The sequence below is a fragment of the Budorcas taxicolor genome, chromosome 3 (assembly GCF_023091745.1).
Source record: "Budorcas taxicolor isolate Tak-1 chromosome 3, Takin1.1, whole genome shotgun sequence".
NCBI classification, from domain to species: Eukaryota; Metazoa; Chordata; class Mammalia; order Artiodactyla; family Bovidae; genus Budorcas; species Budorcas taxicolor.
This window is the reverse complement of record NC_068912.1, coordinates 103,812,813-103,836,214: the sequence shown is the minus strand read 5'-3', so window position 1 is coordinate 103,836,214 and position 23,402 is coordinate 103,812,813. Positions and strand designations below refer to the sequence as shown.

The window sequence follows — 23,402 nt, the reverse complement described above, 5'->3', positions numbered from 1 at the left end:
CAAAATAATAATGGCTTGAAAATAAAAGTCACATAAAAGTCAAGAAGCAAGCACCCCAGAACTGATAGGGCAGCATTTTGAAATTACCAAAGGTTCAGATTTCTTCTCTCATGATAATATATCATCCTTGGTCTGTGGCTTCCACATCATGGTGTCCAGGATGGATGCTCAAGCTTCAAATTATCTTTGTCTGCATTCCAGACAGTAGAAAGGAAGAGGATGAGGCCATCCTTTTCCTTTAAGGACATTTCCTAAACTAGGTGGCACACAATTCCGTTTACATCCTATTGGTCAGAACTTAGTCACATGGGTGTACCTAGCAGAAGGCAGGCATCCTTGTGACCAGTCCAAAAAAAAGTCTTATTTCTGCAGCAAAAAAGAAGACTACACAATCATCCATCAATTAAAAATAAGCATATTTAAAAATATATATATTGAAGGAAAACTGGCAATTTCTGCTACATTTACTTATTTATATTTGTTCTAACTTCAGTTTATTTGTTTCTTGCTAATTTTTCTAGATAGACCTGGAGCTTAGCAGAGATGGATTATTGTTTAATTCTCCTAATAACCCAATGAGATTGGTATTACCATTATATCCATTCTCTTTGAGGGCAATCAAAGTTTAAAGAAGTTAGATGACTTGTGTTAGTCACACAACTAGAAAGTGATGGAGCCAGGATTTGGACCAAGGCATGTCAGACTCCCCTGCCTGAGCTGTTCGTCACCATGATAGTAAGAAGGGTGGAGAGCCAAAGGCAGGGTTCTTAGGAATGGTGGCGTTTGACGTGTCTGTTGAAGAGCCCAGGAAGAACACAGGAAAGGAAAGGCCAGGGAGGTAAGAGTGAAAACAGGAAAAAGTGACATCACAGAACAGAAAGGAGAGGATAGATACCACTCCTAAAAAGAGCAGAAACATGTCCAGTTGAATTTGGCATTTTGAGGGTTGCTGCTGAATGAGAGTATGAGTACAGTAGTAAGAGCAGAAGCCAAATGCTGTGACTTGAGGAGGGTAAGATAGATTAGAAAGAGGATAGTAACTCGAGAGGGGGATGTGGTAGGATCAAAGGAGAGTTATTTTGTATCTTTATTTTTACCATCAAAGACATCTTAACCTAAGGAGATGACATCAGTTGAGAGGGAGATAGTGAGCCAACAGAAAAGAAAAAAGAAGCAATCCGAGATGGGATCTGGAACACGGGTAAAGGGATTTGCTTTGGACAAGAGAATGGAAAACTCTTCCTCTGAGAAGGAAAAGGCTCTCTAAAAATGGTGGTTAGTGTATTGGTGGCTGTAGAAGAAGCTGACAGTCTTATGATGGCCTTAGTTTTTACTAGTGCTGTGGGAGACATGGTCATCTGCCAACAGACGGGAGAGGTGAGGTTTGGAGTTTGATGGGAGAGGTGGAAGTTCTGAATATCTACTGAGTGAAATGGTGGCAGAAACTAGCCAAGTGCATGGAAGGACCTTTGCAAGTAGAGAAGCTTGGCTCAGGCGGCAGACCATGGATTTGTAGTGGCTCCAGTGTGCATACTTGTTCATTTCTCTCTCCCAGCACTCAGCAAACTAAAATAGGTAGCGACAAGTCAGATGGTCCAACTTTCCCCCCAGTTTGGATTTGCAGGGAAGATGGGACAAGGGGTTAGATAGCTGGAAACACTGATGAGAGACTGATTGAGATGAACCACAGTAGGGTCCAGGCTTGAGGGGGAAATAAGTGAAGCCAAAGAGTATCTGGTAATTTGAGACAAGATGTAATGGTCCAGGGAATGGAGGTTTCAACTGTCATTGTAGAATAGTTTAAGAGAGCAACAACTTAAGAGAGCAACAACTTCACACCCATTTCTATGGCTATTTTTTAATATATTTATGGCAGTTCCCCCCAAAGTTAATATACATAGATCTGTATATCCAAAAATTCCATTCCTAGGAAGATGCCCAAAACAGCTAGAGCAGGGACTTAGATACTAGTTACACCAGTGTTTCATAGCAGTGTTATTCACAATAGTCAAAAGGTGGAAACAACTCAAATGCCCATCAACAGATGAGTGGATAACCAAAATAGATACAGTGAAATGTTATTCAGCCTTAAAAAGGAAGGAAATTCTGATCCATGATATGAAGAGGGTGAAACCTGAAGACATGCTAAGTGAAATAAGCCAGAAACAAAGGAACAAATGTATGATTCCACTCATATGAGGTACCTGGAATAGGCACATTTATAGAGACAGAAATTAGAGAGTGGGAAACGGGGACTCGTTGTTTAATGGATACAGAGCTTATGTTTGGGACAACGAAAATGTTCTGAAAATGGATAGCAGTGACGATTGCGCAGCACCGAGAGTGTTCTTAGTGCCACTGGGTTCTACACTTAAGTATGGTTAAAGTGGTAAATTTTAACTTTTGTATATTTACTATACACACACAGAAGAGTGGAAGGTGGACAAGTGGGACATTTGGAATTTAGAATTGTGGGATTTCAACAGTAGTTTAGGTTGTGACAGGAGCTCAGTGGAAGCCAAGGGCTTAGATGACTAAGTAGAATGGAGGTTAAAGGTCTCTGGCTTTGGAAGGGTGTTCAGTCTAGGAGCTTGGATGAGTCATACGCTTGGCTATCGACTTGCATCCTATACCACCGTCTGGACCAGACACGCTTCCTTTTCCTGTATCGCTGCTTACCCTCCAATACCCCAGATTTCCCAGAAGCCAGGAATGCAGAAGTATTCTCAATATCCCCCATCCACTTCTCCTTCCAACTTCCTCCAGCTTAAGACTGCCCCACTCTACCCCACAACATGGTAGGGTGACGGGGCGTATGCTACTCTGGGGGCAAGCAACTCACAGTGTAGGACATGTAAGAATTCAAACATTTGTTTTCTTATTATTCATAATCTCACCAAGTTATCACAGTTGTGTTTTAACATTTTGATGTATTTGCTTCCATTCTTATGTGTCTGATTTTTACATAGTTGTAATAATACCTTTATGTTCTACTTTTTCTCTCTATTATAACAGAAGCATTTTTCTATATTGCCAAATGGATTTCTAGTGTCTTGGGTCCTCTAATAATCAGAACTAAAACCACAAGGAACTGACTAGTGCTCAGAGACCTTGTAGGGAGGAGGATATGAATGGGGACCAGATGATGGGAGTAGGGTGAGGAGCACAGGAAGATTTTTAGCTATAAGTCATGGGGAAGATGCGTGGGGCACTAAAATTCAGATCTGGACCCTCTTTTTTCTTTAATGTATCAGATGATAATTAACATTTTATATATCATCCACAAGAGCTGCTGATGTGAAAAGAATGAAACTCTGGAAAACGTATCAAGAAAAGATAAAAATAATCAAAATATAGTTTTACTGTTAAAGCAAAACTGATCATGATTATGTAGACTAACTGCAGTTCAATGACAGTTATGCTTATCCCTATAATCTGGGTCACGTTAACTTAGTTAAAAGTTATTAACATATTTGATTATACCAACAAGTCTTATTCACAATTGTTGTTCAGTCTCTTAGTCATGTCCGACTTTTTGCAACCCCATGGACTGCAGCACGCCAGGCTTCCCTGTCCTTCACCATGTCCTGGAGCTTGCTTAAACTCATGTCCATTGAGTCAGTGATGCCATCCAACCATCTCATCCTCTGTCGTCCCCTTCTCTTCCTGCCTTCAGTCTTTCCCAGCATCCGGGTCTTTTCTAACCGGTCAGCTCTTCTCATCAGGTGGCCAAAGTATTGGAGCTACAGCTTCAGCATCAGTCCTTCCAGCGAATATTCAGGATTGATTTCCTTTAGGACTGACTGGTTTGATCTTCTTGTAGTTCAAGGACTCTCAAGAGTCTTCTCCAACACCACAGTTCAGAAGCATCAATTTTTCGACGCTCATTCTTTATGGTCCAACTCTCACGTTCATACATGACTACTGGAAAAACTACAGCTTTGACTATATGGACCTTTGTTGGCAAAGTAGTATCTCTGCTTTTTAATACGCTGTCTAGGTTTGTCATAGCTTTTCTTCCAAGGAGCAAGTGTCTTTTAATTTCATAGCTGCAGTCACTGTCCACAGGGATTTTGGAACCCATGAAAATAAAGTCTGTCACTGTTTCCATTGTTTCTCTATGTATTTGCCATGAAGTGATGGGACAGGATGCCATGATCTTAGTTTTTTGAATTTTGAGTTTTAAGCTAGCTTTTTCACTCTCCTCTTTCACCTTCATCAAGAGGCTCTTTAGTTCCTCTTCACTTTGTCTGCCATAAAGGTGGTATCATCTGCATATCTGAGATTATTGATATTTCTCCTGTCAATCTTGATTCTAGCTTGTGCTTTATGCAGCCCAGCATTTCACATGATGTACTCTAATATTTAAATAAGAGGGTGAGAATATACAGCCTTGATGTACTCCTTTCCCAATTTGGAACCTGTCCATTGTTCCATGTCCAGTTCTAACTGTTGCTTCTTGACCTGCATACAGGTTTCTCAGAGGCAGGTGAGGTGATTTGGTATTCCCATCTCTTTAAGAATTTTCCACAGTTTGTTTTGATCCACACAGTCAAAGTCTTTAGCATAATCAGTGAAGCAGGAGTAGATATTTATCTGGAATTCTCTTGCTTTTTCTGTGATTCAGTGGATGTTGGCAATTTGATCTCTGGTTTTTCTGCCTTTTCTAAATCCAGCTGGAACATCTGGAAGTTCTTGGTTCACATATTGTTGAAGCCTAGCTTGAAGAATTTTGAGCATTACTTTGTTAGCATGTCAGATGAGTACAGTTGTGCAATAGTTTGAACATTGTTTGGCAGTGCCTTTCTTTGGGTTTGGAATGAAAACTGACTTTTTCCAGTCCTGTAGCGACTGCTGAGTTTTCCAAATTTGCTGGCATATTGAATGCAGCACGTTCACAGCATCATTTTTTAGGATTTGAGATAGCTCACCTGGAATTCCATCACCTCCTCTGGCTTTGTTCATAGTGATGCTTTAGTGATTCTCATAACACAGATACCATTCCATCAATCAGCAGACATTTATCTCTTCCACACCATGTAGTGCAAGCTGTTATGCAGCATGACTACTTTCAAGTTAAAAAAATTAAAGACAGTATCAATGGCAGGCTTAGATCAAGTTTTAGAAGCAAGCTAAATGACTTAGAAGTCAACAGAAGTTACAAGACACTTTCTAGGAGAAAAATAATTCCTTGATAGTAGAGAATTAATGGCTTTCCAGCTCCCAGAGGAATCCTTTTATTTCTAAATACTTAATAGACAAAAACTACTTTGGGATTTATAACATTGCGAGGGGCCTTGGGGAGATTTTCAGACTATAAAATTACAAACTTCAGAACTGGGCAGGCAGAAAGCTTGTATTTTTTAACACATGCTTTTCTTATTTTAGAGGATATAGTAGAACTCTTCAAAGCTTTATTTTTTTGTACTTTAGCTATTTCATGTACGTGCACATTATTACTTGATAAGATAACCGTTAATTAATAGAGAAACTAAGCTATACTTTGTAAGGAGTCTAACTGTAGGCGTATAAACATAACAGATTTCTTGCATGCGCAGTTGTATGTTTGTACATACATACATATGCTTATGTCTTTTATCAAGGGAAAATTTCAACTAGAAGATTTACTTCACCATCCTGAGAAAGAAGGAATTGAACCGCTTGCCTTAACAGAAGAGCAACTCTTGTTTTGTCTGGTGCTTGTTACAGCAAAGACAGGCTGATGACTGCTTCCAGAAATCTAGAAGAGCTGTCAGTGAAGCACATGAAGGAAATTAAAGGCGTAAGAACTAATATAATTTTGAGATAGCCATGGTTTTGGGACGTCCCTGGCGGTTCAGTGATTAAGACTCTGTGCTTCCACTGTAGGAGGCAAGGGTTCTATCCCTGGTTGGGGAAGTTCCGTGCAATGTGGCCAAAAAGGAAAAAAGAAACTGTGGTTTTAGTCATCATCCTTCCATTATGTTAACATATTAAAAAGCGATATTTGAATATCACTGTGTAGTTTGCAAAGCATTCATGTGTACACTTTTTTTTTCATGAAATATACCAGCAATCTGTATTGGATTCCAACAGACTACATGTACAGGACATTGCCCAGAGAGGACTAGTTGAATATCCAAATAGGTCTGCTGAAGGTGGCTTTCATTATCTTAGGAAATTCATCCTTATCTCAATAACCAGCCCTCTAGCTGACTCTCTGGCTAGTAGGCTTAGAGACCTGACTAGTCAGCCTACAGGAAATGGATCTGCTTCTCAAAGGTGGCCTTGTATTGACCAAACTCACAGAAAAGTTTGTAGAAAAATCGAACCAGTTTTTTAAATATCAGTAAGAAAGTAACTACCAAAGGAACCAGACTCATATATCCTGTGGCTGATGCATTTTTCCTCTGTAGACACACTACTGCTGCTACTGCTACTGCTAAGTCATTTCAGTCGTGTCCGACTCTGTGCGATCCCATAGACGGCAGCCCACCAGGCTCCCCCGTCCCTGGGATTCTCCAGGCAAGAACACTGGAGTGGGTTGCCATTTCCTTCTCCAACGCATGAAAGTGAAAAGTGAAAGTGAAGTCTCTTAGTCAAGACACACTACATAGGAAGCCAAATTTTAATCAGATGTTTACTTGCTGAACAAGTGAAATGATTCTGATTTTTTAGAGCACCAGCTAAGATAACCGTATTTCTACAATCGGACTATCATACCTGCCCTTATTTCTGGACCTGTTATATCCTAGAACCTCAGTACCAAGCCAGTTGAGGAGCATACAGTGACACCTTCTGACGCTTTAATCACTCTTTTTGATGTGTCCAGTACTGATTAACCTACACTCTTACATATACTTTATTTGTTTCTACTCCAGATACTTAAATTTCCTTTCATAAAGTTGTTTCCAACTTCTCAAAATATAAAGAAAAAACTCCAGTATAAGAACTAAATTGTATTTCTCTTCCTGGAAATACAAAGGTAATAAAAAAAATAAGTAAAACAACTATCTTTAATGCTTTGCTGATCCAGCATTTTTTTGCCTTGAAGGAATGGCTATTTACAGTGTATCTTTAAGTACTAAGTTCAACAGCAGTTAAACATCACTGTGATTTGATTAACAAGGGACATTTCATTGCTTTCCTAATGTTGGGCTTTATATCCTGTTTGCTACCTAGGCAGACATCTTTAGTTTTATAAAGTGCCATTTTGCTGTTTGGTATTTCTCGAAAACCACACAAAAGAAAGAAAGGGAAAAAGAAAAAACTTTACTAAAGCAAATGAGCCACCTCAAGAAACATTTTTGACAACATCCTTGAGTGTACAACCAGCCTCTTCTGTTTGCCCAGTTAAGCTACTTTCTTTAAATGAGTTAATAAATTCTCTCAGGTCACTTGCAGATCACTCTGTTGTGTCCTGACAGCTCAGCTCAGCTAAGCTGTTGATTTTTAAAGTTAACTCTTGGAGGGCAGTCTGATTCCCAAACTCTTAAAGAGAGCTGTTAGCATGGTAGACCATCAGCTTTAACATTAGGCAGGTGAGGGTGAAAAATTGCCTTTGGCACTGCCTCTCTTGTGTCACCCTGAGCAAGTTACTTCTTTGAGTGTAAAAATTTCTCCTCTGTAGTTTGGAGCTGAGAATAGCGCCTTAAAAAGGATTTGTGAGGTTTACACCCAATGTGTATCAAACATTCCACGTGTGTTCTTGGCACCCACCAAGTATTTGATAGGAGTATTATTACTAGAAATAGATAGTATTGTTCCTGCCATTTTAAAGAGAAGGAAACGGAATCATACCAGAAAGTGATAAAGCTGGGCTGCAGTTCTGTGTTCTTCCTACTATACCATTCAGCTTTTTGTTCATATTCTGAGTAGTTGTCCCCAGAAGGCTTCAACACAATTCAGCAAAATGCAGTTACTTTGGTAGTCTGCCGCTGCTGCTGCTGCTAAGTAGCATCAGTTGTGTTCGACTCTTCACGACCCCATGGATTGTAGCCTACTTCTAAGCAATTTGGCCTAGTAAGAGTGTGAAGTCTGGCTCCTGCCTTTTTGTCTTGCTTGACAATGCAACACCCTCAGCCTCTCTCAGCCTCCTCCCTCACCTGTAAAGGAGAAGATAACAGCGTCATAGGATTGTGGTGAAAACTCGGTATTTGATGTCCTTAACAGAGTACCTGGAGCATACGGTTTGCTTTCGATCTATTATCATTAGCCACATAGAAGTACCTTTTGTGAAGCTGCCCTATTAATCAGAAACTATTTTTAAAGAATACCCAATAGTTTATTTTAATAAAGCTCCTATTAACATTTTATCATTTTTTAACACCTTAAAACATAATTTATATAATAATTTTAATTTAAATTAACAGTTAATTAAAATAAGCAATTATGAATGAAAAAAATTTCAGACATCGTAATCATGAGTTTTGCTTGAGTATAAATAATTGTGTAGATTATTTATTGTGTAGATATTTCTACACAAATTATTGTGTAGATATTTCTCTGTTCCTGAGTATCGTGGCAGTATTTCCCAAACCCTAGATAAAGAGACTTGATTTGAAACCTGAGTTGTTAATGGAAAAAAAAATCAGAGATTGTGATTTTCCCAGAAATTTGTAGAGATGTGTCATCCTATCTGTAGGGAAATAGCATCTGATAACGTGACAACAGGAAGTTTAGGGAGAGACATCAAATACTGACATGAAATACTGAGGACATCAAATACTGAGTCCACACTTAAGCAAAGTTGAATTTTCTTTCTCAGATTATAAACATTGATAGTATGGTGATCTCTTAATGACTCTTTCACTTAATAGTCTAGTAAGAAAATGTATTATTTTCTTCTTAGGTGGAAAACTATGCAAACCATGTCTGTGACTTACCAGAGGAAAAAGAAGCATTTTCTCCTAGTTATGAAAAGGAAAACAAACAGCCTAGACATAAGTTTAAAGAGCTCCAACTCAAACCAGGTAATCTTTCCTTTTGTAAAAAATGTAAATTTTTTCTCTAATTCTAATAAGCAGAGTTTGACAATTATAGAAAATTTGGGAAATGTATAAAAACAGAAGGAAGGAAAAAAAATTACTACATACCCTGCACCTCAAGAAAAGTATTTGTAATGTTTTAGGTTTATTTTCTGCCTGTCTTTTTAAGGTGTGTATTCTGAAATGTGTGTGAGAGAGTGCAGAATGGTTCTTTTCTTTAATGTCAGTTGCAGCACTTAGTGCACTAGGTCACCACGACCTGTGTCAGCTCTTCTGGGGCAGAGATCACGTCCTAGTCTCCCTAGTTTCTGGGTTCTCAACAGCTCCAGCCTTGTAAAGTACCTAGCAGGTTAAGGGCTCAGGAAATGTTTATTAAGTACTCCAGAGCTACAAAGGACGATACAGACAGGATCCCTTTAAAATAGTGTATTTTTTTAACTCCATAAATTAGCTTTTATTATGATATGCAGTGTTTATTTAGATTTCAGTTCAATTCAGTCACTGAGTTGTGCCCGATTCTTTGTGACCCCATGGACTGCAGCACACCATGGGGTCATTTTACGCCAGTAAATATTTGTATTTACCACACAATTATTATTTTCTTTGCTTAGCATTTTTCTTTCATTTCAGATATCCTATTTGGAATCATTTTCCATTTTTTCATTTTAGAACTTTCTTTCACAAGGGTCCGTGATGGACAGTTTTCTGTATTTTAAATCTCAGGTGCAGAGTGAGTTGAGCTAATCATAAGATGTAATTCATTTGTACTTCACTCTAGTTTCAATTTTCCCCCCCTTTTTTGTTTTCCATTGGATAACTGAGTTTTCTTCTGCTGGCTCAAAAGCTTGCATTCTAGTTTTGTTCATATTGTGATTGCATTTTAGGAATTTAAAATTTTTCCTGGCATTTTTAGTTTTTCTCAGCTGCAAGGTCGTTAAGGGCTCAAATCTGCCTTGCTGTAAGAAGCAAAAGCTCCTCTGTGCCCTGTTACTAGCATAAATTAATTAGCTCATGAAGGATTGGGAAATAGGGGAGTAATGTCACTATAATGGGAGTTATATGTGGAAGTTCACATATCATTTTCCCCAGCATATTAATGATTTGTATTCCCCAGGATATTAATGATTTGGGTTCACCAACAGGCCATGGAGTTTGTACCTAAAGCCCATTCATCCCACTTTCCTCTTCTGGGCTGTTTGGCTACATATTTTGCCTTGAAAGTGCTTATTGCAAGATATTCCTAATCCTTTGCATTTTGCCTTTACTTTACCCTGCAGGCTCAGCTCCTTCTTTATCTCATCTTTATAGCAAACCTGATTTTAAAAAGAAGACAGAGGCCTATATCTGCTGTGTACATGTGTATGTGTGCTCAGTCGTAGTTTGACTCTTTGCAGTTCCACAGACTGCAGCTGCCAGGCTCCTCTATCCATGAAATTTTCCAGGCGAGAATCCTGAACTGGGAAGCCATTTCCTACTCTAGGGGATCTTCCCGACCCAGGGGTAGAACCCATGTCTCCTACACTGGCAGGCGGATTCTTTACCACTAGTGCCACCTGGGAATTCCCTATATTGGCTGTGTTGTTCAGTTGTTCAGTCATGTCCAACTCTTTACTACCCCATGGACTGTAGCCCGCCAGACTTCCCTGTCGTCCACTGTCTCCTGGAGCTTGCTCAGACTCATGGCCACTGAGTCAGTGATGCCATCCAACCATCTCACTCTGTCACACTCTTCTCCTCCTGTCCTCAATCTTTCCCAGCATCAGGGTCTTTTCCATTGAATTGACTCTTCACATCAAATGGCTAAAGTATTGGAACTTCAGCTTCAGCATCAGTCCTTCCAGTGAATATTCAGGATTGATTTCCTTTAGGATTGACTGGTTTGATCTCCTTGATGTCCAAGGGACTCTCAAGAGTCTTCTCTGGCACCACAGTTCAAAAAAATCAGTTCTTTGGCACTCAGCCTCGTTTATGGTCGAACTTTCACATCTGTATATTACTACTGGAAAAACCATAGCTTTGGCTATGCCTTTGTTGACAAAGTGATGTGTCTTCTTTTTAATATGCTGTCTAGGTTTGTCATAGTTTCTCTTCCAAGGAGCAAGCGTCTTTTAATTTCAGGGGTACAGTCACCGTCTGCAGTGATGTTGGAACCCAGGAAAATAAAGTCTGCCACTGTTTCCATTGTTCCCCATTAATCTGCTATGAAGTGATGGGACCAGGTGCCATGATCTTAGTCTTTTGAATGTTGAGTTTTAAGCCAGCTTTTTCACTCTCCTCTTTCACCTTCATCAAGAAGCTCTTTAGTTCCTCTTCACTTTTGCCGTTAGGGTGGTGTCATCTGCATATCTGAAATTATTGATATTTCTTCTGACAATCTTGATTCCAGCCTGTGCTTCATTCAGCCAAGCATTTCACATTATGTACTCTGCATTTAAGTTAAATAAGCAGGGTGCCAATATACATCTTTGACATATTCCTTTCCCAATTTGGAACCCGTCCATTGTTCTGTGTCCAGTTCTAACTGTTGCTTCTTGATCTGCATACACACGTTTTAGAGGCAGGTAAGGTGGTTTGGTATTCCCATATGTTTAATAATTTTCCACAGTTTGTTGTGATCCACACAGTCAGAGGCTTTAGCATAGTCAATGAAGCAGAAGTAGAGTTTTTCTGGAATTCTCTTGCTTTTTCTATGATCCAACAGATGTTGGCAATTTGATCTCTGGTTCCTCTGCCTTTCCTCAATCCAGATTGTACATCTGGAAGTTCTTGGTTCATGTACTGTTGAAGCCTAGCTTGAAGGATTTTGAGCATTACCTTGCTAGCATGTGAAATGAGTGCAATTGTGCAGTAGTTTGAACATTCTTTGACATTGCCTTTCTTTGGGATTGGAATGAAAACTGACCTTTTCCAGTCCTGTGGCCGCTGCTGAGTTTTCCAAATTTGCTGGCATATTGAGTGCAACACCCTAACAGCATCGTTTTTTTAGGATTGGAAACAGCTCGTTTGGCATTCTATCACCACCACTAGCTTTGTTAGTAGTAGTGCTTCCTAAGGCCCACGTGACTTCACATTCCAAAATATCTGGCTCTAGGTGAGTGATTACACCATCGTGGTTATCTGGGTCATTAAGATCTTTTTTGTATAGTTCTTTTGTGTATTCTTGCCACCTCCTCTTAATATCTTCTGTTTCTGTTAGGTCGATACCATTTCTGTCCTTTATTGTGCCCATCTTTGCATGAAATGTTCCCTAGGTATCTCTAATTTTCTTGAAGAGGTCTCTAGTCTTTCCCATTCTATTTTCCTCTATTTCTTTACATTGTTTACTTATATTTGCTATAGTATTCCCTTAATTTTTTTTAGGAATTTGACACATCTCTTTAATGAACCAATATAATTAGGATTCTCAGTGTTTTTTATAGCATTAATTATGCAATGATAAAGGTTTTGAGTGCTCCAAGCCAACATTTTTCCATAAGCTACATTATTTTTAGTGAGCATTTTTGTGAAATACAGATCCGCTTGTTTATTTTAGGAACACATATGTCAGTCACATCAGAAATGCATCTGTAATTAAAGGATGTCTCTTGAAAGTGGAGCAAACATGATTTGATAATGGGTTTTTTGGAGCCCTATACTAAAGTCTTCCCTTGGGGCTTTCCTTGTAGCTCAGTTGGTAAAGAATCTGCCTGCAACACAGGAGACCTGGGTTCGATCCCTGGGTTGGAAAGATCCCCTGGAGAAGGAGATTGGAACCCACTCCAGTATTTTTGCCTGGAGAATCCCATGGACAGAGGAGTCTGGCGGGCTATACAGCCCATGGGGTCGCAAGAGTTGGACACGACTTAGCGACTAAGCCGGCACCATACCAAAGTCATGGGCTTCCCTGATGGCTCAGATGGTAAAAAAATCTGCCTGCAATGCAGGATACCTGGGTTCGACCCCTGGATTGGGAAGATCCCCTGGAGGAGGGCATGGCAACTCTAGTATTCTTGCCTGGAGAATCCCCATGAACAGAGAAGCCTGACAGGCAACTAAGCACAGCACAGCACATACCAAGGTCACAGATTTCATGTTGGGTGGGAGAAAAAGAGAGAAATCACTGGTGACCCCAAGCTCTTTGGCCTGAACAGTTGGAATACTGGAGATCCTAACTACTCAGCTTGGGTAGATGTGGATGGTTCTATTTAGGGAAGACAGTAAAGAGTTTGCTCTTGGACATCTGCATTTGGATGTGAATATTAAACATCTGAATGGAAAGGTCAAATAGGCAATTTTGTTCATGTCTGGAATGCATTGTGAACTAGAGATGTAAATTTGGGAGTCATCAGGTATAGCAAATACTTAAAGCCATAGGATGGTAGGAGATACCCTAGGGAGTGAAAAGAAGAAGTTTCAGAGCTAGGCCCTGGTGTGTTCCAGTGTTTAGAGGTTAGAAAGGTAAGAAGTCAGCAAAGGAGTCTGAGAAGGAGTGGCATGAAAGCTAAGAGGAAACTAGCAGAGTGTGGTGCCCAAGGAGAGAAATGAGGAAGGTGTTTTCAGAAAAGGAAATGAACAATGGGGCCAAATACCATTAATGGGACATGTGGTGTGAGGACAGGAGACTGACCATTGGGTCTGGTCACGTGGGGCTCATTGTGATTTCGAGGAGGGCTGCTTCTGTGGAGCATTGGATACAAAAGCCAATGAGTGAATTCAGGAGAGAATGGCAGGAGAGGGAGGGGACGTGGCTGTGCGTGGCTATGGGTGATCCTTTCTTGAAGTTGTGCAGCAAAGAGGAATGAAGAAATGGCGGAGGAGCTGGAGGGCGACGTGAGTGTGAAGCAAAGGTTTCGTGGTTTTCATCACCTTGTTCTTATTTATTTATTTTTAACTTTTCAGTTTTAAATTTTTTGGCCATGCTGTGTGCAGCATGCGGGATCTCAGTTTCTCACCCAGGGATCGAACCCATGCCCCCTGCATGGAAGCACGGAGTCCTAACCACTGGACCACTAGGGAAGTCCCTATCACTGCTGTTTTTAATGGGAGATATTATACCATGTCTCTCAGATGAATAGTTGGGAAGAAAGCCCCATGAGACAACAGAGATAAGAGTCAACTAACTGCAGGAGCTTTTTTTTGAGAAGAGAAGGAATGAGATCCAGTGCACAAGGGGAGGGCCTGGCCTTAGGAACAAGGGTATCTTGTTTAATCTCACAAGAGGGAAGAGTACCAGAGAGCTGGCAGATTGGGTAAGGGGAGCTCGTGAAAGCTCTTTACAAAGTACTTCTCTTTTCTCAGTGAAATAAGTCAGGTGTTCAGGTGAGAGTGAGGAGGGGTCGGAGGTATTATAGATTTGATGAAAGAGAAGGATGAAATAATGGTTTAGGTCTCTAGAAAATGAGAGAGACAGACAAGCAGGGGGATGCAGGAGGATTGCTGAGCAGCAGTAGGGGCCCACTCAAGGCTGGTTGGTGGTCATGAGTTTGAAATGAAACCAATCAGCACTGTCTGTGCAGGTTTCTCCAGCTACATTCAGGTTCTGGAGTGCACTGGTGAAGTGCTGGCTTTAAACAGGTTGAAGTTTTGTCACCAAGTATAATGGAAGGAAAAGAAGCAAGAGAAATGTGAATATTTTCAGGGGAGTGATTGTAATGATGGGCTGTAGAATCTAAGCTGGGTAAGAAAGGAAATGAGAATAGGGATGGAATAAGGAGCGCTAAGAAGTTTCTATAATCAATGGATGCTAGTTTACAGTATGGTCAAAAATTGTTGAAATTGAGCTGCTAGTACAAAGGGTGGGGAAGGATGATTGGAGAATAGGATGTTTGAATTTGAGGCTAGGGAGAGGCTATAGAAACTATACAGGCTAATGACAGGGTCTAGGGGATTAATACGGAGTAGGTGACTAAGATGGGATAGAGGACTAGATTTTTGGAAGTTAGCTGGTAAAGGAACTGAAAGGACAGGCTCCTGGAATATAATCATTTACCTGAATATTGAAATCATCAAGAATTTCAGCTTAGGATTAGCTGAGTGACTGTGGACAAGTTTCTTGGTGCCTGAGCCCTCATCTCTTAAAAGTGATAATATGATTCCTACCTCACTGGATTAAATAAGATAAATTTATCTCAAATGCTCAGTATAATACCTGCCACATTAGCAAACACTAACTGAAACAACGACACACTTTAAAAGTTATGCAAGGACAAATTTTAAACTTACACAGGTAGTAAGAATATCTAGAATACCAACCTAGACAGCATATTAAAAAGCAGAGACATTACTTTGCCACCAAAGGTCCATCTAGTCAAAGCTATGGTTTTTACAGTAGTCATGTATAGATGTGAGAGTTGGACTATAAAGAAAGCTGAGTCCCGAAGGATTGATGCTTTTGAATTGTGGTGTTGGAGAAGACTCTTGAGAGCCCCTTGGACTGCAAGGAGATCCAACCAGTCAATCCTAAGGGAAATCAGTCCTGGGTGTTCATTGGAAGGACTGATGTTGAAGCTGAAACTCCACTACTTTGGCCACCTGATGCAAAGAACCAATTCATTGGAAAAGTACCCTGACGCTGGGAAAGATTGAAGGCAGGAGGAGAAGGGGGTGACAGAAGATAAGATAGTTGGATGGCATCACCAACTCAATGGACATGAGTTTGAGTAGGCTCTAGGAGTTGGTGATGGACAGGGAAGCTTGGCCTGCTGCAGTTCATGGGGTTCAAGAGTCGGACACAACTGAGCGACTGAACTGAACTGAAGAATAACTACTGCTTTTGAGAACCTTTTCCCACTACTTTTTAGTTTTTTGCCTGCATTTCTTGTAACAATATTGTTTCTGTTATTTCTTCCTAACAGAAATGCAAACAAAGGAGGTTGAAACGTATCAAGGCTTGTCTACAGTGGCTCTGAGCAGCCCTGGTGAACAGATCACACACTTAATCATGGAAAGAAGTACACTCTTGAGGAAACTGGAACTTGGGAACCCCAAGCCAGAACCACAAAGATGTCTGAGCCGTAACCTGCAGAAAGACTTTCCCCAGGTATTCCAAAATTAACTACAGAATTGAATAAGAAGCAGGCCAGTTGAAAAATGCATGTGTTTATTTAACCTTTCCTATATTAAAATATCAGGAAGCCAATTTTGATAGTGTTTAAAAATATAAACTTTAGGTTTGAATGGACCTGCTCTGCCCCTTGTGAGCAGTATGTCCTTGAATAAATTACTTAATTTTTGTGAGCCTCATCATCATAATCTGTAAAATCTGGGAGCAACTCACCTACTCCACAAGATGATCATGTAAATGAAATGAAATTGCTTAATATATGTATAGCTCTAAGATGAAACCCTACATGTTAATTAGCATTATTATTCTTGAGAACCTACTGTGTGCCAGGCTTTGTGCTAGTAGATGTAGGAACAAAGTCAAATTAAACATGATCTGGACTTGCAAGGAGAGAAAAATGAAAGAAATAAATGAAGCTAATGAAGGAAAGAAATAAACTAGTGGTTATAATTCAGTGTGGAAAGTTCTCTAGTAAAGTGAGGCACATAAGGCTAGGAGAACCTAAGGGAGAGGCTCAGTCAGGATGGATAGAAAAGGCTTCCAGAAGAGGTGGTATTGAGTAGCATTTTGAAAGCTGAGTAGGTGTGAGTTGGATGAAGAAAAAGGGAAAGGCATTTCTGGCAGAGGAGACAGTGTATAACACATACTGGTTCATGTGAGTCAATGCTGAAAAATGCACCAGGAGATATTTTCAGAAACCACTTCATGGTGAGACACATACGCTAAGCTAGAAAGTTTGGACTCAGCACCCAGCAGTGTTCCTGGAGCATACTAGAGGCATAAAAATATTTCAAATTGACTAATAACTGACTGCTTTAAAAGGTCTGGAGAGTCACTAAATGATTTTAAGAGAAGAGTAACATGCATGCACGCACAGCATGATCTAATTTGTGTTTTAGAAAAATCACTCTGGTCATCGTGGAGAGATGGATTGGAAAGGGGCCAGATTGGAAGCAGGGGTTTCAGGAGATGTTAAATAATAAATAATTAAAGAATGAGAACCAAAAACAAGACTCAGAGTGTAAATGGAGAAGGGAAAATGAACTGAGTTATGAAGGAGATGGAATCTATAAAACAAATTGGTGTTTTGAAGGTGAAGTCTTAGATGATTTTAAGGGTAAGATCATAGTTTACTTAGATCACTACTAAGTCATAGTTTTACAACTCATGGACAGGAAGAATTCAAACAGATACTATAAAAGATTTTGTTATTATAAAATGTAATTCATAACATTTCTGTCACATTCCCGTTTATGTTTTGTTTAAGCTAATGTTGTCATTTGCCTGAGCATAAAGTAATTAGTAGAGTCACTTGTTTGTAGAAATTGACAAGCTGATTCTAAAATGGATAAGGAAGGCAAAGGAACTAGAATAGCCCAAACAACTTTGAAAAAGAAGAACAAGTTGGAAGATATACTCTTCCCGCTCTCAAGACTTACCGTAAAGCTGCAGTAATCAAGAATGTGTGGTATTGGGGTAAAGGTAGATATATAGATCAATGGAACAAAATAAAGACCCGCACCTGTATGGTGAATTGATTCAAAACAGATGGGAAGGTAATTTAATGGGGAAAAGATGTGCTTTTCTACAAATGGTGCTGGAACAATTGGACAGGCATATGCAAAAAACAAACAGAAAAAACTCCCTCAACTCTATTGAGTTCCCTTCCCCACTGGTAAAGGAGGGAGTCCCTACCCTAAATACTATGAGATAGTCAAACACATGATACCCAGCTTTGGACAGAGATGTGGTTCATAGTTAATCACATAGACTTAGAGCCCACGGGAGGACACTGCCTGTCAGGCAGGGCCACAGGGGCTTGTATTCAGGAACGGAGTGAACTCACAGGATCCTCGGGAGACAGACTTTGTGGTAACAGTAGGAGAGGTGCCCCTTTGTTCCTGTGGGAGGGTATGGCTGGCTTGCCTAAACAATTTCATGGGTTGGCGGTGAAATGACAGTCATTAGATGGCCTAGGACCAGGTAGACTATAGCTGCTCTGGCTGATAGGGGAACTAGCTGGGTAGGGAATCTTCCCTGTCAGATGGGGGTATATCTGGCAAAAGCAGGGGAACTCATGGTGAGGCTTTTGGTGCACTGTGAGGTACAAGGGTGTGAAGGCAACACACGAAATTTAAGGCTTTATAACACCTTTATCCTATCCATATACAAAAATTAACTCAAAACAGTTCATAGATCATGTAGGAGATAAAATCTACAGAAGGAAATTTTAGTGACCTTGGGTTTGGAAGGATTTTTATCAGACAGGAAGAGCACAGAGTATGAAATTGGATTTTATCAAAATTCAGAATGTTGCTCTTCAAAAGACAAATAAAAGAGGAAGGCACAGATTGGGAGATAATATTGTTTTTAAATGTGTCCAACAAAATCTTTCTATCTAAATATATAAATAAGTCTTATAGCTCAATAATAATAACACATACAACCCAACTAAAAAATGGGCAAAAAAATTAAAAAGCAACTACACCAGAGAAGATATACAAATGGTAAATAAGCATATGAAATAATGCTTAAATTCATTTATTATTAGGAAAACACAAAAATCACAATGAGTCACCACTATCAATTTATCAATATCAATGAATGCCCAGAATTAAAAGACTAACCATATCAAGTATTGTTGACAATTTGAAGCAACTGTAATCCTCATATTCTACTGATGGGAGTATAAAATGATACTACCACTTTGAAAATTGCTTAGCATTGCCTTAAAAAGTTAAATATGCAACTGTTACATTTCATTTCTAGGAATATACCAAGAGAAATGAAAGCATGTGGCCGTGTAAAGACTTACACATGTCACAGCAACTTTCATTGTATAATCAACTCAAGTGTTCATCAACAGGTAAACATATAGATCTATAGAATGGAATATTACTTTATAATAAAAAAGAAAAAGTGGACAACAGAACAGATATATCTCAATTATCCGAGTGAATAAGCCAGACCAAAAAGAGTACATAGTCTATGGTTCCATTTGTATAGCAGTAGGAAATGCAGGCTGGTATATAATAACAGAAACAGATCAGTGGTTATCTGAGGACACTGTTGGGAAAGAATAAATATAAGGAAGCATATGAAACTTTTGCCTGTGGTGGATATTTTCATTATCTTGATTATGGTGTTGGTTTCATGAATGTATACATGTAACAAAAAACTGTACACTGTAAATATGTTCAGTTTGTTGTATATTGATTATACCTTTAAAAAACTAAAAAAATTTTTTTTGCAAAGATATTATTATTATGAACTGTAGCTTGTAAAAATTTCATTGCCTCCCTAGTTATATTTTACATACACTAATGTTGAAGAAGGAAATGGCAACCCACTCCAGTACTCTTGCCTGGAAAATGCCATGGATGGAGGAGCCTGGTAGGCTATAGTCTATGGGGTCACAAAGAGTCGGACATGACTGAGCGACTTCACTTTCAATGTTGAACTAACCTGTGCATAAAGTAGATGAGAGAATCATTCCTACCAAAATGGGACCACATATGATGACTTGAAACCCCAAGAAGTTTTGCAAAGCCTGATCTACATATAAACTACATTTTATTTAACATTAGTTTTTTTAAATTGGCTTTTTAACTTAATATAGTAAAAAAGGATTCAAGCAGTATAAAATAGAATGAAAAATGAGTTATCTTCTCACCTCAAATCCTCAGTTCCACACTGCTAAGCAACCACTGCCAACAATTTTTTAATCTATCTTTCTAAAAAAATTTCCATTCTCTTAAAATTCAAATTATATTCCATTATGCCTATTGTTTTCAGTATCTGTAATAGCATGTAGAGATTTTCCTTTGTCTTTGTGATAACATATATCCTTTAAATGGCTTAAAGCTCAACATTCAGAAAACTAAGATCATGGTATCTGGTCCCATCACTTCATGGGAAATAGATGGGGAAACAGTGGAAACAGTGTCAGATTTTATATTTTTGGGCTCCCAAATCACTGCAGATGGTGACTGCAGCCATGAAATTAAAGGACGCTTACTCCTTGGAAGGAAAGTTATGACCAATATGACAGCATACTCAAAAACAGAGACATTGGGTCTTTTCCAATGAGTCAACTCTTAGCATGCGGTGGCCAAAGTTTTGGAGTTTCAGCCTCAGCATCAGTCCTTCCAGTGAACACCCAGGTCTGGTCTCCTTCAGAATGGACTGGTTGGATCTCCTTGCAGTACAAGGGACTCTCAAGAGTCTTCTCCAACACCACAGTTAAAAAGCATCAATTCTTTGGCTCTCAACTTTCTTCACAGTCCAACTCTCACATCCATACATGACCACTGGAAAAACCATAGCCTTGACTAGACAGACCTTTGTTGGCAAAGTAATATCTGCTTTTGAATATGCTACCTAGGTTGGTCATAACTTTCCTTCCAAGGAGTAAGCGTCTTTTAATTTCATAGCTGCAATCACCATCTGCAGTGATTTTGGAGCCCCAGAAAATAAAGTCTGACACTGTTTCCACTGTTTCCCCATCTATTTGCCATGAAGTGATGGGACCAGATGCCGTGATCTTCGTTTTCTGAATGTTGAGCTTTAAGCCAACTTTTTCACTCTCCTCTTTCACTTTCATCAAGAGGCTCTTTAGTTCCTCTTCACTTTCTGCCATTGGAGAAAGCAATGGCACACTACTCCAGTACTCTTGCCCGGAAAATCCCATGGATGGAGGAGCCTGGTAGGCTGCAGTCCATGGGGTCTCGAAGAGTCGGACGCGACTGAGCGACTTGACTTTCACTTTTCACTTTCATGCATTGGAGAAGGAAATGGCAACCCACTTCAGTGTTCTTGCCTGGAGAATCCCAGGGACGGGGGAGCCTGGTGGGCTTCCGTCTATGGGGTCACACAGAGTTGGACACGACTGAAGTGACTTAGCAGCAGCAGCACTTTCTGCCACAAGGGTGGTGTCATCTGCATATCTGAACATCTGGAAGTTCGCAGTTCACATATTGCTGGCCAACTGCCTAGAACCTTTCTTATCTGATCACAACCCCTTTCTCTTCACGAAGATGTGCATCCCTAAATAATATATATAGTAGTTTAGTTTTGTCTATTTTTGAACATTACATACAAGGAATCAACTTTGGGAAGTGCTTTTTTGTAAAACGTTATATTTGTATTATCTATTTTTAATCAGCTTGTCACTGCTATGTATTATTCCATCATGTGAATATACAGCATGAGCCTATCCATTCTATGCTAATTTGGATTATTTCCAATTTATTATCTATTTTGAACGTATTTTAATTTTATCAGTTATGCTGCTGTGAATATTCTGTGTGTGCATTCATTTGTATAGGGTATACAGCTAAGAGTAGATTTAGGAAATTACAGAGTATGTGGATCTTCAGCTTTACTAGATAATGTCAACCTTTCTTCTTAAATTAGTGGTACCAGTTTATTCTGGCACTAGTATTGTATGAGAATGCCTTTGCTTCTCGTCAACCCCTGATGTTTTCAGACTTTTAAATTTTTGCTAAACTACTGGGTGCATAATGATATCCCATATTGGTTTTACTTAGCATTTCCCTCATTACAAATGAATTTAGTGTAATTATTTGTCACTTGCATTTCCTATTTTGTTAGTGTTTGTTCAGGTCTCTTGTCCATTAAAAAATTGAGTTGTCCGTCTTCTTATTTACATGTTTTGTCTGTGTTCTGGTTTCAAGTCTTGTGTCACAAATACTTTTTCCCCACTCTGTGACTTGTCCTTTTAATATTCTTGAAAGTGTCTTTTAATGAACAGAAGTTCTTAAATTTACGATTGTTCAGTTTATCAATCATCTGTTTTATAGTTAGTGTTTTTCTGTCCTGTTTAAGAAATTCTTTCCTTCTGGGATTTTGAATTTTGGTTGCATTGACTCTATAAGTCTATTTGAGAGGAATTGACTATCTTAAAATATTGATGTTGTCTGTGATCATAGAGTATCTCTCCATTTACTTTTTAATGTATATAAGTAAAGTTTTATCACTTTTTTCACAAAATCTTGCACATTTTTTTGTTATATTTATTGCTAGTTACTTCATATTTTTGGATGCAGTTAGTAGTGAATGCTGTATGTTTTTTGAGAATTTAATTTTCTAATTATCTATTGCTAGTATTAAAAGTATAATTATTTTTATATATTGACTATACTTAGCAATATTGCTGAAATTTCCCGTTCATTTTAATAATTTATTTGAAGATTTTGTACTTTTTCCACCTGTAAAATCATATCTGAGAATAATGATACTTTTGTTTCTTCCTTTCCCATCTTTATTCCTTTAAATTTCTTTACTTACCTTACTATACTGAGTTTAATCTTTAGTATTATCTTGAATAGCAGACATACTTGTCTTGTTAATGATATCATAGAGAAAGTATTCAGCTATTCACTAGTATGATGTTTGATTAAGAGTTGCTGTTTTTTCAAAAAGTTGTCTGATTTTTGCAAAAGAGAGAGGTTAGATTTTTATTATTCATATTTTCTTTTACAGTTCTACAATTCCATCACAGTATTTTTTTAAAAATAGGTCAGAAGTTATGAGGGTATATTAGAAAAGAAAATAAGTTATGTGGACTGTAAATGTTTTAAATTTGTAAGATTCTATAAATAAAGCTATATTCTGTTAAAAAAAAAGAGTTGCTGTTTTTTAAAGATAGACTTTATTGAGTTAAGAAAGTTCTCCTTTATTCCTGATTTGTTCAGAGCTTCTATTAGAAATTGATGTTGAGTTTAGAAAATGTTGAGTTTTTTCTATAACTATTGAAATGATGAAGTCATTTAGAAGTTTTACCTGTTAATTTGAGAATTTCATTGATTAAATTTTCTAATGTTAAACCTATCTTGTATTCCTGGGATACATCCAACTGCTTCATGATATGTTATCCTTTCTAAATAGTATAGATTCAGTTTGATAATCTTTTCTTTAAATTTTTCATCTATATTTATTTATGAGTGAGGTAGCCCTGTGATTTTTCTTTCTGTGTTACCTTTGTCAGGTTTTAATATCAAGATCCATCTAGGCAGTGTTAGCCAGCCTTTTTTTTTCATTATTGCTTCTATAATGAGACTTTTAAAATAATTTTTTCTGTCACTCTCCCATGAAATCTTGATGGTACTGATATAAAGTAATTCTATTTATGTACCATAGACGTCTGTACTTTGTATTTAAAAGGGTAAGATTTCCCCACTTAGGAATCAGTTTGAACTCCCCTGGGGGCAGTATTATCTCACTGAGAATGCATAGTCTAGCCTCATAAATTTGACTGGATTGTGCTCCCTCTTTCTCTACTTGATTATATATTTTTTTAATTTAAATGACATTTTAAGACTTTCCTGGTAGTTCAGATGGTAAAGCATCTGCCTACAATGCGGGAGACCTGG

General features: G+C 38.7%; 1 protein-coding gene across 1 annotated transcript in view; it reads left to right on the top strand.

The window, feature by feature from the left end:
* The first annotated feature begins 5,722 nt into the window (after positions 1-5,722).
* CCDC30 (coiled-coil domain containing 30) overlaps positions 5,723-23,402 on the top strand; it is a 120,399-nt gene continuing 102,719 nt past the window's right edge. Inside the window, exons 1-3 of the mRNA XM_052637145.1 lie at positions 5,723-5,782; positions 8,831-8,951; positions 15,800-15,984. Coding sequence (XP_052493105.1) covers positions 5,723-5,782; positions 8,831-8,951; positions 15,800-15,984 — 366 coding nt within the window. The remainder of the gene's footprint in view (positions 5,783-8,830; positions 8,952-15,799; positions 15,985-23,402) is intronic.